This window comes from Megascapheus bottae, chromosome 3 (assembly GCF_031878675.1).
Source record: "Megascapheus bottae isolate mThoBot1 chromosome 3, mThoBot2.hap1, whole genome shotgun sequence".
In the NCBI taxonomy this organism is placed as follows: Eukaryota; Metazoa; Chordata; class Mammalia; order Rodentia; family Geomyidae; genus Megascapheus; species Megascapheus bottae.
In genome coordinates, this window is record NC_143511.1 from 90,033,392 (window position 1) to 90,046,586 (window position 13,195).

The following is a 13,195-nucleotide window of genomic DNA, read 5'->3' on the forward strand; positions in this document are numbered from 1 at the left end:
CTGACACCTGCATCCCCAGACAGCTGGGTGGCGGGGCCCTGCCGCTCTCTGTAAGGTCGCAGCTCATCAGGCACTTCCAAGACATTGTTTATAAAAAAAAAAAGCTGAGCACAAAGCTGACTTGCAGACTGTCCTTGGGGCGGGGGTGGCCTTGGCTGGTGTGTGGGGGTGGGTGGCTTCAGCCTCTGCAGCCCTGAGACAGACTTGATTGCCTGACCCTCTCCTCTCCCTAAAGCCTGATGCAGGCCGTGGTCTGGTTTCCAGAGCCAGACTGCACCCAATGGGCCTTGGGCAGCCACAGCAGAAGACCTGGGGCCAAGGCTGGGCTCGCTGGTCCACTCTGGCCAGTCCTGCCAGCTCCTTGGCTGCCTGGAGGCCTTGAGCTCAGCCCCAAAGGCCTCACCCTGGAGGCACAGGTAAGGGCAGCAGGGCTGTCCTGCCTCTGGGGCCCAGAGAGGATACCAGTGGCTTTCCAGTCTCGGGCCTCTGGCTTCCAGAGCTTGAATGAGAACCTTGGGAGCCAGGGCTCGGGGCAGACACAGTGATATTTGGCAGCCCAGGAGAGGGTCGCCGTCCATTCTCTGGCCTCTTCCGTCCGTTCTCCGCACGTGTGGCCTGGGCTACTGGGCTGGCCGGCCGTCGGGCCCCTCGGCAGCCCCGTTCTCCTGGGGCCTTCTGGATATGTGGTGGAAGGTGCTTCTCATGGCCTGGTGGCAGGTGTCCACAAGCTTGGGGACGTCGGCCTCGGTGAGGCCGCTGGTGGGAATGGCATCCAGCACTCGCACCTTGATTGTCCCTGGGAGAAGTGGGTGTCAGTGGCCCGGGTCCCCGGCCCTGCTTCCCGGCCTCCCCTCCCCGGGAAAGCCTGGGGCTTCGGCTGGATGGGGCCGGGTTCCTGCTCGGCTCCGAGGGCTTGTAGCCGAGAGTCAAGTGTGTCCCCAGCTCTGACCTCTCATCTGGCCACCACCCGCTGTTCCCTCCCCAGGAGAGTCCCTCGCCTGTCCTCACCAGCCCCTGTTGCAGGCCTCCGGGCTAGTGTGGATGTGGCAGGGCGGGGGCACGTGAGGGACACCAAACCTGGCACTTCCGGCTGACCTTCAGCCTTTGACCCCACCTTCCCACTGCCTGGGGCAGTGCCTGGGTGAAAGTGGCAAGCTGCCCACGCTGATGGGGCCTCTGGCCTGGACGCCCATGCCCAGGTTTCAGTATGGGGCCACCGCAGGTACCTGCTGCACGGAGGGGCGGGGGGGACACAGCCTCTAGAGAGCCATGGGGGAGACTGAGGAGAGGGAGCAGTGCTGCCCTGAGTGGGATGCAGACTTGGGCTGTGAGCAGCCATGAGGCAGGGCCGGCTCACCTGAGGTGAAGAGCTTTGTCCTGCAGTTGTAGAAGGAGGAGAAGGAGGAGTACACCACGGGGATGATGGGTACCTGCGGACGAGACACGCCAGGGTCTCCGCTCCTGCTCACCCAGCTCTGTATCCTCACTGTGCCCCTCAAACCCAGAGAGCCTCCCTGCTAACTCAAATCTGTCTCCACATGGGGCCTGAAATCAGCCAGGGGCCCAGGGCCCTCTGGTCCATGCCCCGCCCCCAGGCAGCTCTGGGGTGGGGGAGTTCCTAGAAGACACCAGGGTCAAAGCCACAGTGACAGGTGGCACCTGGGAGTGATGATTAACCACAGGGAGCCTCTGGGCCAGCAGGAAGGCTGCGGTCTAGCCCTGGGGGAGGGGCGGGCAGGAAGAGTGGCCTCGTCCCCCTCTGTCCTCAGCCCCAGGAGTCAGGTTGAAGGGCTATGCCTGCCTGGCAGAGGAGCGGAGGTAGAATCCCTCTATCCTCCTGTGGGGACATCCCCGCCAGGGGCACCCCTGAGGCCCGCTGTCATGCCCCCTCCCCGGAGGCAAGGGACCCCACGTGGAGGACAAGGTCAGGAGGGGAGGTCCACAGCACACCTCCCACCCTCAAGGTCCCACCAGGCCCTGCCCACACTGCAGACCTGTGTCCAGCCAGGCTGCTGCCCCAGCCCCACCGGGGCCCAGCAAACCGCCCATGGCCTCCAGACCATCTCACAAAGCTCCCCTGGGGGCTTCTGCCTGGCCCCCTGCAGCGGGTGCGGCTCCGTCCCAGGGAAGGGCTGGCTCACCTGGGCCTGGATGGCCAGGTAGAAGGCGCCCTTCTTGAAGGGCAGCAAGTCCCCATTGTCGTTACGCGTGCCCTCTGGGTAGATCCACACCTTGAGCTGCAGCAGAGAAGAGCTGGCTGCTGTCCTACCGGCTGGTGACCTCACAGGAGCTGGCAGGCACCCTGGCACCCTGGCACCCTGCCCCTCCAGGCCCTCCAGCCCCTGGGCAGGCTCCGCCGCTGGCGGCTGGGGTGCAGATCCCCGGGGCTTCCCGTGCGCTGGCTGCCCCGCACGCCACCAAGACCCACACTCACGTTGTCCCTGACCATGCGGCCCCCGAGGTGCGACATGACAGACACGGCGGTGCTGGAGCGCTGCCGGTTGATGAAGAGCACGCCGCCCAGGTACATGATGAGCCCCACAGGCCCCAGGAACAGCAGCTCCCGCTTGGCGATCTGCACACAGCGCTTGGGCAGGATCTCCATGAGGCCTGCATGAGCGGGGAGAAAGGGGCCGCGCGAGGGAGGGAGCGCCGTCAGAGCGGCCTCTCCCCCACCCCTCACGAGACTCCAGGCTGTCAGACGCTCCCTCTCCTCTCCTGCAGTCGGCAACTGCAGCCTGCTGCCTGTTTTGTGTGTTAGTGCTGTGGCCTGAACCTGGGGCCCTGTGCTCTTGCTTGGCTTTTTCTCTCAAGGCGGCTACTCTAACACTTCTTCCCGGCTCTCTGGGATCCATTGGAGATAAGAATCTCAAGGACGGGGCCAGGAACTTGGCCTAGTGGTTAAAGTGCTTGCCTAGCATGCACGAAGACCCGGGTTCGATTCCTTGGTACCACATATATAGAAAAAGCTGGGAGTGGTGCTGAGGCTCAAGTGGTAGAGCTCTAGCCTTGAGAAAGTCCAAGTACAGTGCTCAGGCCCTGAGCTCAAGCCCAGGACTGGCAAAAAAAAAAAAAAAAAAGAATCTCAAGGACTGGGGCCAGGAGTGTGGCCTAGTGGTTAAAGTGCTGGCCTAGCATGCACAAAGACCCGGGTTCAATTCCTCAGTACCACATACATAGAAAAAAGCCAGAAGTGGTGCTGAGGCTCAAGTGGTAGAGCTCTAGCCTTGAGAAAGTCCAAGGACAGTGCTCAGGCCCTGAGCTCACGGCCCAGAACTAGCCAAGAAAAAAAGAATGTCAAGGACTTTGCCAGGTGAGGTGGCTCACACCCGTAATCCTAGCTACTCAGTGATCTGAGGATTGCAGTTCAAAGCCATCCTGGACACTAAAGACTGTGAGACTTACCTCCAATTAACCACTATAAAACTGGAAGGGGCACTGTGGCCCCAGGGGTAGGGCGGTAGCCTCGAGCTGAAGCTCAAGGACCGTGCCCAGGCCCCAGGCCCCAGCCCCACAGACAACAACAACAAATCTCAAGGACTTTCCTTCCCCAGGTGGCCCTGACCTTCAGATCTGTGTCCCCTGGCTGTCTCCTGGCTCCTCTGGGCCCAGCCTGGCCCCCTGCCCACACCCCTGCCCTGGTAGCCTACCCATCATGTCGAGGATGCTCTGGTGATTAGAGATGATGACGCAGGGCCCTTGCATCTCCAGCTTCTGCCGGCCCCGGACCTCGAAGCGAAGGCTGTACACATACTTAAAGGACCGCACAAACCAGCTGATGATACTGAGGACGGAAGCTGCGGTCAGCGCGGGCACACAGGCCAGAGCCAGGCCTGCAGGGCAGGTGGGAGGCTAGACAGGGAAGGGTGCTCTCACAGCCCAGGGCAGGGGAGCGCTTGGGAGGCCCCAGGCTGAGGGAAGGAGGAGACGGGGGACAAGGCCACGCTGGTGCAGCTGGCAGGCAGCAGAGGCCAGCTAGAAAGGGACAGGGCTGGAGGTCACTTCAGAGACCAGATCTGCTAAGAGTCGCCTCAAGTGCCTCGTAGCCAGCCGTCATCCAGAAGCTGTCCTGGCACTGGCTAAGCAGCAGGGCCTCAAGGGAGGGGCCCGGCCCTCCTGCTCTGCCCACCAGAGGTCAGCACACAAGGGTGAATCCCAGAGAACTCCCTCTGTGGAGCCCGGCGCAGCGCCAGGCTGTGAGCACAGGACAGGGGTGTGGGGGAAGACACGGGTGTGGGGGGGGCATAGGGGTGGGGGAGGGAGAACAGGGGAGGATAGGGATGGGGGGAAGGATGGGTGGGGAAGGCAGCCCGCTCAGAATACCCCATTGTCCATGCAGGTAAGCTGAATGCTGCCTTGGAGACCCCACAGACTCAGAGGCAGCCAGTCTTCCCTGCCGCCAAGCCTCTGGTCACTGTGGCCCAGAGCTCACAGCATCCACACACGAGACCACCACCCCAGACAGCCACGGTGTCCATACAGGAGACCACCACCCCAAACACAGCCACGGTGTCCACACACAAGACCACCACCCCAGACCCGGTATCCACACACGAGACCACCACCCAAGACAGCCACGGTGTCCACACACGAGACCACCACCCCAGACCCGGTATCCACACACAAGACCACCACCCCAGAGACAGCCACGGTGTCCGCACACGAGACCACCACCCCAGAGACAGCCACGGTGTCCGCACACTAGACCACCACCCCAGAGACAGCCACGGTGTCCGCACACTAGACCACCACCCCAGACAGCCAGTGTCCACACAAGAGACCACCACCCCAGACGTGGTGTCCACACACTAGACCACCACCCCAGACAGCCATGGTGTCCACACACGAGACCACCACCCCAGACAGCCACGGTGTCCGCACACTAGACCACCACCCCAGAGACAGCCACGGTGTCCACACATGAGACCACCACCCCAGACAGCCAGTGTCCACACAAGAGACCACCACCCCAGACGTGGTGTCCACACACTAGACCACCACCCCAGACAGCCATGGTGTCCACACACGAGACCACCACCCCAGACAGCCACGGTGTCCGCACACTAGACCATCACCCCAGACAGCCACGGTGTCCACACACGAGACCACCACCCCAGAGACAGCCATGGTGTCCACACACGAGACCACCACCCCAGAGACAGCCATGGTGTCCACACACGAGACCACCACCCCAGACAGCCACAGTGTCCACACACAGGACCACCACCCCAGACGTGGTGTCCACACACGAGACCACCACCCCAGACAGCCATGGTGTCCACACACGAGACCACCACCCCAGACGTGGTGTCCACACACGAGACCACCACCCCAGACAGCCATGGTGTCCACACACGAGACCACCACCCCAGACGTGGTGTCCACACACGAGACCACCACCCCAGACAGCCACGGTGTCCACACACGAGACCACCACCCCAGACAGCCACGGTGTCCACACACGAGACCACCACCCCAGACAGCCACGGTGTCCACACACGAGACCACCACCCCAGACAGCCACGGTGTCCACACACGAGACCACCACCCCAAAGACAGCCACGGTGTCCACACACGAGACCACCACCCCAGACGCGGTGTCCACACACGAGACCACCACCCCACACAGCCACGGTGTCCACACACGAGACCACCACCCCAGACAGCCACGGTGTCCGCACACGAGACCACCACCCCAAAGACAGCCACGGTGTCCACACACGAGACCACCACCCCAGACGTGGTGTCCACACACGAGACCACCACCCCAGACAGCCATGGTGTCCACACACGAGACCACCACCCCAGACGTGGTGTCCACACACGAGACCACCACCCCAGACAGCCATGGTGTCCACACACGAGACCACCACCCCAGACGTGGTGTCCACACACGAGACCACCACCCCAGACAGCCACGGTGTCCACACACGAGACCACCACCCCAGACAGCCACGGTGTCCACACACGAGACCACCACCCCAAAGACAGCCACGGTGTCCACACACGAGACCACCACCCCAGACGCGGTGTCCACACACGAGACCACCACCCCACACAGCCACGGTGTCCACACACGAGACCACCACCCCAGACAGCCACGGTGTCCGCACACGAGACCACCACCCCAAAGACAGCCACGGTGTCCACACACGAGACCACCACCCCAGACAGCCATGGTGTCCACACACGAGACCACCACCCCAGACGTGGTGTCCACACACGAGACCACCACCCCAGACAGCCATGGTGTCCACACACGAGACCACCACCCCAGACGTGGTGTCCACACACGAGACCACCACCCCAGACAGCCACGGTGTCCACACACGAGACCACCACCCCAGACAGCCACGGTGTCCACACACGAGACCACCACCCCAGACAGCCACGGTGTCCACACACGAGACCACCACCCCAGACAGCCACGGTGTCCACACACAAGACCACCACCCCAGACAGCCACGGTGTCCACACACAAGACCACCACCCCAGACGTGGTGTCCACACACGAGACCACCACCCCAGACAGCCATGGTGTCCACACACGAGACCACCACCCCAGACGTGGTGTCCACACACGAGACCACCACCCCAGACAGCCACGGTGTCCACACACGAGACCACCACCCCAGACAGCCACGGTGTCCACACACGAGACCACCACCCCAGACAACCACAGTGTCCACACACGGGACCACCACCCGGGAGATAGCCATTCTACCCCCTGCCTCCACAGACCTAGGGGAGGGGCGCTTTGAGGACCTCGTGGAAGCAGAACCCCAAAGGGCCTCGTCTTCTGGGACTGAAAATCAGTCTCAGTGAGGAGGGAAACAGAGTCCTCCCAGAGGCGGTGGAGAGCGGGTCAGCTGTGGCAGTCCACAGCCCTGCTGCCTGTCAGAGATGTGCAGACCAGAAGAGGAAGAGCTTTTGTGTCCTGCCACAGATTAGACACTGGGAACCAGAGCACAGGGGTGTGTCTGGAGGGTGGGTTAGGGGGGTGGCAGGGTCAGGAGGCAGGGGTGTGTCTGGAGGGTGGGTTGGGGGGGTGGCAGGGGTGTGTCTGGAGGGTGGGTTAGGGGGGTGGCAGGGTCAGGAGGCAGGGGTGTGTCTGGAGGGTGGGTTAGGGGGGTGGCAGGGTCAGGAGGCAGGGGTGTGTCTGGAGGGTGGGTTGGCTGGAGGGGTGGCAGGGTCAGGAGGCAGGGGTGTGTCTGGAGGGTGGGTTGGGGGGGTGGCAGGGTCAGGAGGCAGGGGTGTGTCTGGAGGGTGGGTTGGCTGGAGGGGTGGCAGGGTCAGGAGGCAGGGGTGTGTCTGGAGGGTGGGTTAGGGGGGTGGCAGGGTCAGGAGGCAGGGGTGTGTCTGGAGGGTGGGTTAGGGGGGTGGCAGGGTCAGGAGGCAGGGGTGTGTCTGGAGGGTGGGTTGGGGGGGTGGCAGGGTCAGGAGGCAGGGGTGTGTCTGGAGGGTGGGTTGGGGGGGTGGCAGGGTCAGGAGGCAGGGGTGTGTCTGGAGGGTGGGTTGGGGGGGTGGCAGGGTCAGGAGGCAGGGGTGTGTCTGGAGGGTGGGTTGGGGGGGTGGCAGGGTCAGGAGGCAGGGGTGTGTCTGGAGGGTGGGTTGGCTGGAGGGGTGGCAGGGTCAGGAGACAGGGGCGTGTCTGGAGGGTGGGTTGGCTGGGGTTGGGGGAGATGGGGATGTATGATTATTGAGGAGACCCAGGCCAGCCATCAAGTTACTCCAGGGGTTGGCCGGGAGGCTGTGAGAGTTTGGGGTGCTCGAGGTGATTGGAATCAGCAGACCCCACACTCCTCCAGAACTGAAGGGAGGAAAGAAGATGTGCGTTTCTTTCCACAGGACAGAGCTGTGGTTGATTGGGGCTTTTCTGTGGCTCCTGGGATAGAACCCACGGCCTCAAAGCCTGGAGTTGTAAGACTTATTTATACAGGCTGAACATTCACTCTAAACCCAAATGCTCAAATCCCTAGTGCTGCAGGAAGGACAGCTGACCTCGGGAGAGGGCATTATGAAGAGCCTGGAGATGCCTCCGTCTCTGCCCAGACACCCATGTGACACATAAACACCACCTGACCCTCGAGTCCCAGCACCAAGAAAGCTCACCCCAACACTGGAGCCACTCTGGGCCCTCACACTTAGGGTAAGAATCCTTCCTAGTAAACCAAGATCAGCTTGCTGCCTGGGGCAGGGTCTCGGGCCTCCAGCCTGGGGTCTGGCTCTCTTTTGTGTTTCCTCTGAGAGGAGGCACAGAGGCTAAGGCTAAGCCCTGCAGGGAGGGCCTCAGACACCAGCAAGCCCAAAGGGGGCGGGGGGGGGAGGTCCACGGGAATGGGGAGGGGCTTGCCTGCCAGACACTGAGAAGCCAAGTGTTCTGGTGGTCAAGGATCCCGCCCCACAGAAGCAGGTCCTCACCCCCACTGCACAGAGGAGGGATGGACAGCAGAGCCTGGAGTGACCACAGAGGGATGGACGGCAGGGCCTGGAGTGACCACAGAGGAGGGCTGGACGGCAGAGCCTGGAGTGACCACAGAGGGATGGACGGCAGAGCCTGGAGTGACCACAGAGGGATGGACGGCAGAGCCTGGGAGTGACCACAGAGGAGGGATGGACGGCAGAGCCTGGAGTGACCACAGAGGGATGGATGGCAGAGCCTGGGAGTGACCACAGAGGAGGGCTGGACGGCAGGGCCTGGAGTGACCACAGAGGAGGGCTGGACGGCAGAGCCTGGAGTGACCACAGAGGGATGGACGGCAGAGCCTGGAGTGACCACAGAGGGATGGACGGCAGGGCCTGGGAGTGACCACAGAGGAGGGCTGGACAGCAGGGCCTGGAGTGACCACAGAGGAGGGCTGGACAGCAGGGCCTGGAGTGACCACAGCGGAGGGCTGGACAGCAGGGCCTGGAGTGACCACAGCGGAGGGCTGGACAGCAGGGCCTGGAGTGACCACAGCGGAGGGCTGGACAGCAGGGCCTGGAGTGACCCAGCACACCACAGGGCGTTCCTGCAGCTGGGGAGGTCTGAGGTCCATTGATTCCAGCTGTGACCTGGGCCATAAACTTGACCTTCCCAAGCTTGCTGGCTACCAGCACAAGGAGTGCCAGCAAGCTGCTTCCATTGGGCAGGGGCAGAACACAGGGAACCCCCCACCTTCTAACAGTGGTGCCAGAGTCACCAAGAGTGACTGTTCACCTCCTGTCAGCCCCAGCTCCAGGAAGTAGCTCAAGGTCAGGCTCAGGCCACTGGCTAACCCTTACCCTCACTACAGGTCTTGGCCAGGCCAATCCAACCCAACCCAACCCAGGGAGACCTGGAAGCCCTCTGAACGGAGACTTGCCGGAAGGGTCCTCTGCCCCACCTCATGCTGGGGAAGGGTTGGTGGAGGGGGAGGGCAAGTGGGGAGGGGGAGGGAAAGGGGAGAAGACAGGTAGGGAGGGAGACAGCAGACAGCAGAGTAGTTTTGCAACAAGTGTCCCAGCAGTGGAGAGCCTGAGGGCCTGGATGAGAGGAGGACAGGAGGAGGACCAGAGGGGAGCAGGTGACAGGAGGAAGGAGACCCTGCCGGCTGGAAGGGTAGGGAGCAGGCAGAGGAATCTTCTTTCCAGGGCCCATAGAGATCCAGGCAGGAGCACGTCCTCTCTGGCCTGGGTCACATAAGACCCAGTCTCCCTCCAGGCCGTGGAGAGATGCAGCCATGTGGCCCCTCTCTCTGAATCTGCGGCCGACCCAGGGCTAGCAGGAGCATGGCATCCTCCCCAGGGAAGGCACCCCTCTGTCCTTCAAGGGCAGCTCTGCCTCCCGTGGCTCTATCACGCCTAACCCTGCAGCCCTGCGGGCCTGTGCATTGAGTGGGTGCAAGGGGGACACCTCCCCCTGACCCCACACGGAGAAGGGATCACCCACACCCAGCCTGAACAATCAGCCTCCGCCCTTCTCTTGCCAACATTGTTCCTTGCAAACTCATACTCCAGTCCAGAGGTCTCCAGCACAGCCTTGAATCTCCTGGGAGAGGAGCTCAGGGCCAGGCCTCCTCCAGGCCACGCTGTGCACAGGTGGAAGACAGAGGATTCCTGCCAGGCACACGCCTGTCATCCTAGCGGCTTAGGAGGCTGAGATCTGAGGATCACGGTTCAAAGCCAGCCTGGGCACTAAAGCACGTGAGGCTCTTATCTCCAATGAACCACTAGAAAACAGGAAGTGGGGCCTGGCTCAAGGGTAGGGGGTAACCTTGGGCTGAAGAGCTCAGGGACAGCGCCCAGGACGAGTCCAAGCCCCATGACCCACAAAAAGAAAGAAAAGAGTCTGCGTATGTGCTGGTCCTGGGGCTTGAACTCAGGGCTGTGCTCTCCCTTCACTTTTCCGCTCATGACCAGTACTCTACCACTTGAGCCACATCTCTACTTCCAGCTTGTGGCTGGTTGACTGGAAGGAAGAGTCCCCAGACTCTCTGCCCAGGTGGCTCTGACTTCAGGCTCCTGGGTGGCTGGGATCAGAGCAGGGAACCACTGGCACTGGGTGACAAGAACATGTCATCCTGAGACTTGGCACACACCCCCATTCTTCCTTACGCCCTACACCTTAGCACCAAACTGGCCTGGGCTGCTCATCTGTGGGGTGGGAGCGGCTGGACTCACCCACCCTGCCCAGGCTCTCTGACAGCCTCGTGACACATCCACCCTCACAGGGATGTGAGGCCCAGAGGCAGGACTTGGGCTTCCTGGCGTCCCCCCCCCCCCATCTGCAGCCCTCCCTCCCTTGGCCCTAGGGACCCACATGCCAATAGGAACAAAACTCCTACTGTCACCGGGCCAACGTCCCCAGGCCTCAGGGCTATTGTCTGGGTTCTGCTGGGTGGAGGAGGCTGCAGGAAGGTCCAGGGGAGCATGGGGGCCTGCGTGTTTTTGCTGGCCACACTGAGCTGTGGGTTTGGCAGCTTGGGGTGGAGAGGTGGCCCTGAGAGAGGGCCCTGCACTGGCGAGGCCAGCCTGCTAGATCTAGCCACATCACAAAAGGGCAGCTGGTGACTGGACTTGGCTCCTGGAAGGCTGGGGTGCCAGAAGACAGGCTGGGCCCGTGGAGAGCAGGAGGTCCAGGGTGGAATCCACCGTGGATGTCCCAAGTCAGGCCAGCTGAAACCCACGGCCCAGCGGCCAGCCGGCACCAAGGGCTTGCTCACAGCACCCCCCAGCCCCCACACCCGGCCCACAGGCAGCAGAACTTCCACCCACCTGGGACTTTGAGCCACCTCTCCCTTCAAGGTGTGTTCACCTATCTGGTGTGTGTGTGTGTGTGGAATCAGGGTCCACGGAACTCGGTACAACAGACCAGCCTTGTCCTCAGGACTGGGGCTCTGTCATTGGAACCACAGCTCTACTTCCAGCTGCTTGGTGCTCACTGGAAATGAGTCTCATGACTTTCCAGGCCAGGATGGCTTCAACATGTGATCTTGAGATCTCAGCTTCCCGAGGAGCCAGGGTGCCAGGAGGCACGGTGCCTCGGTTCTGAAGGCCCCGCCACACAGCCAGCCCTTCCCCCCCCAGACAGTCCCTCTGCTCCTCACTGAGGGATTCCCAGGAAGCCCACTGTGGGGACACCACGTGGCCTGTGCATACCTGGGGAGGGAGGGCAGCCACAAGTCCCCCAAGGCCACCGGGGCAACGGGTGGCAGGGCCGGCAGCCCCTCCCCGCCGCCCTGGCGATCACGGGTCCCTTGCTTCCGGCCTGCACCCCAGGACATTGCAAAAGCCCCTGGCTAGTGTGGCAACAGTTGGTGGGGAGGGGAACTGGGTGAAGGAGGGAAGGTGGCTCCCGCAGGGGAGGCTCCCCACCCGGCTCCGGTCAGCCCAGCCTGACTCCACGGACCCACGGCCGGCTTGGAGACCAGGTGCTCCTGCTCCGTGGGGGTGTCGGGGAAACTCCCTCCCTCCCTTCCTCCGACCTGCTCCTCCTGCATCCCCCCGCATCCCGCCCTACACGCCAACCCTCGGGCCAGCGGCCCAGGCACCTCCTGTGGTCCTGAGGATGGGGGAGAAAGGGGGAGAGGCGGAGGGGGGGCAGAGGTGCAGGGGGCAGAGGCAGAGGGGGCAGAGGCAGGGGACAGAAGCCGGGGGCAGAGGTGGAGGGGGGCAGAGGCGCAGGGGCAGAGGCGCAGGGGGCAGAGGCGCAGGGGGCAGAGGCGCAGGGGGTAGAGGCGCAGGGGCAGAGGCGCAGGGGCAGAGGCGGAGGGGGCAGAGGCGCAGGGGGCAGAGGCGCAGGGGGTAGAGGCGCAGGGGGCAGAGGCGCAGGGGCAGAGGCGGAGGGGGCAGAGGCGCAGGGGGCAGAGGCGCAGGGGGTAGAGGCGCAGGGGCAGAGGCGCAGGGCCGCGGCCGCCCGGGCACAGGTGTCTCCCACCTGCCGCAGGGCGGGGACGAGTCCGGGCTCGGCTTCCCGCCCTCCGCGGGGCGCGGGGCGGCCGCGTGCGGGACTTTGTGACGCGGGGCGCGCAGAGCCGTCCGGGCCGGGCGGGCGGGGCAGGAAGAGGCCGGGGAGGGAGAAAGTTCGGGAAGGGGAAGCGGAAGCGCGGCCCTGCGCCCCGGCCCGCCCGCCGCCCGCCTGCGCCCCGGCCCGCCCGCCGCCCGCCGCTTGCCTCATGTTCTCCACGGTGCGCCCGCCGTGGCGCAGCAGGCAGACGAGCGAGGCCAGCGCCGACACCGCCAGGCAGAGCGCGCAGTAGGCGCCGACCTTGGCGTAGAAGCGCGCGGCGCGGCTCCCCGCGAGCAGCAGCAGCAGCAGCCCGAGCAGCGCGGCCGCCAGCCACGGGCCCAGCTCCATGGCCGCGCCCGACCCCGACCGCGCCGCCCGCCGCCGCCGCCGCCCGCGCCCCTTATTGCGAGGGCGGAGGGAGGGGCGGGCGGCGGGGCCGGGCGGGAGGTGGCTAGGTGCGGCCGCCCCGCCCCGCGAGGTCCCGCGGCCGCCGCCGCCCCGCCCCGCCCCGGGACCGGGGCCCCGCCGCGCGCCCCGCGGTCCCCCACCCGGCCGCCGCCCGCCCCGCCCCGGACGGACGGACGGCCCCGCCCGGTCCGCCCCGCCCTCACCCGGCCCCCTCCGCCCGCCCAGCCCGCGCCCCGCGCCCCGCGCCCCGCGCCCCGCGCCCCGCGCCCCGCGCCCCGCGCCCCGCGCCCCGCGCCCCGCGCCCCGCGCCCCGCAGCC

The 13,195-nt window shown here is 64.5% G+C and overlaps 1 protein-coding gene across 1 annotated transcript; it reads right to left on the reverse strand.

Annotated features, from left to right (window-relative positions):
* Positions 1–66: 66 nt before the first annotated feature.
* On the reverse strand, positions 67–12,863 carry Agpat2 (1-acylglycerol-3-phosphate O-acyltransferase 2). The gene is made up of 6 exons (XM_090330948.1): positions 12,633–12,863; positions 3,651–3,784; positions 2,435–2,610; positions 2,142–2,237; positions 1,358–1,430; positions 67–796 (listed from the first exon to the last, which is right to left on the reverse strand). Exons 1-6 carry the CDS (start codon positions 12,815–12,817, stop codon positions 621–623), a joined length of 840 nt encoding a protein of 279 aa, XP_090187074.1. The 5' UTR covers positions 12,818–12,863; the 3' UTR covers positions 67–620.
* Positions 12,864–13,195: the final 332 nt, after the last annotated feature.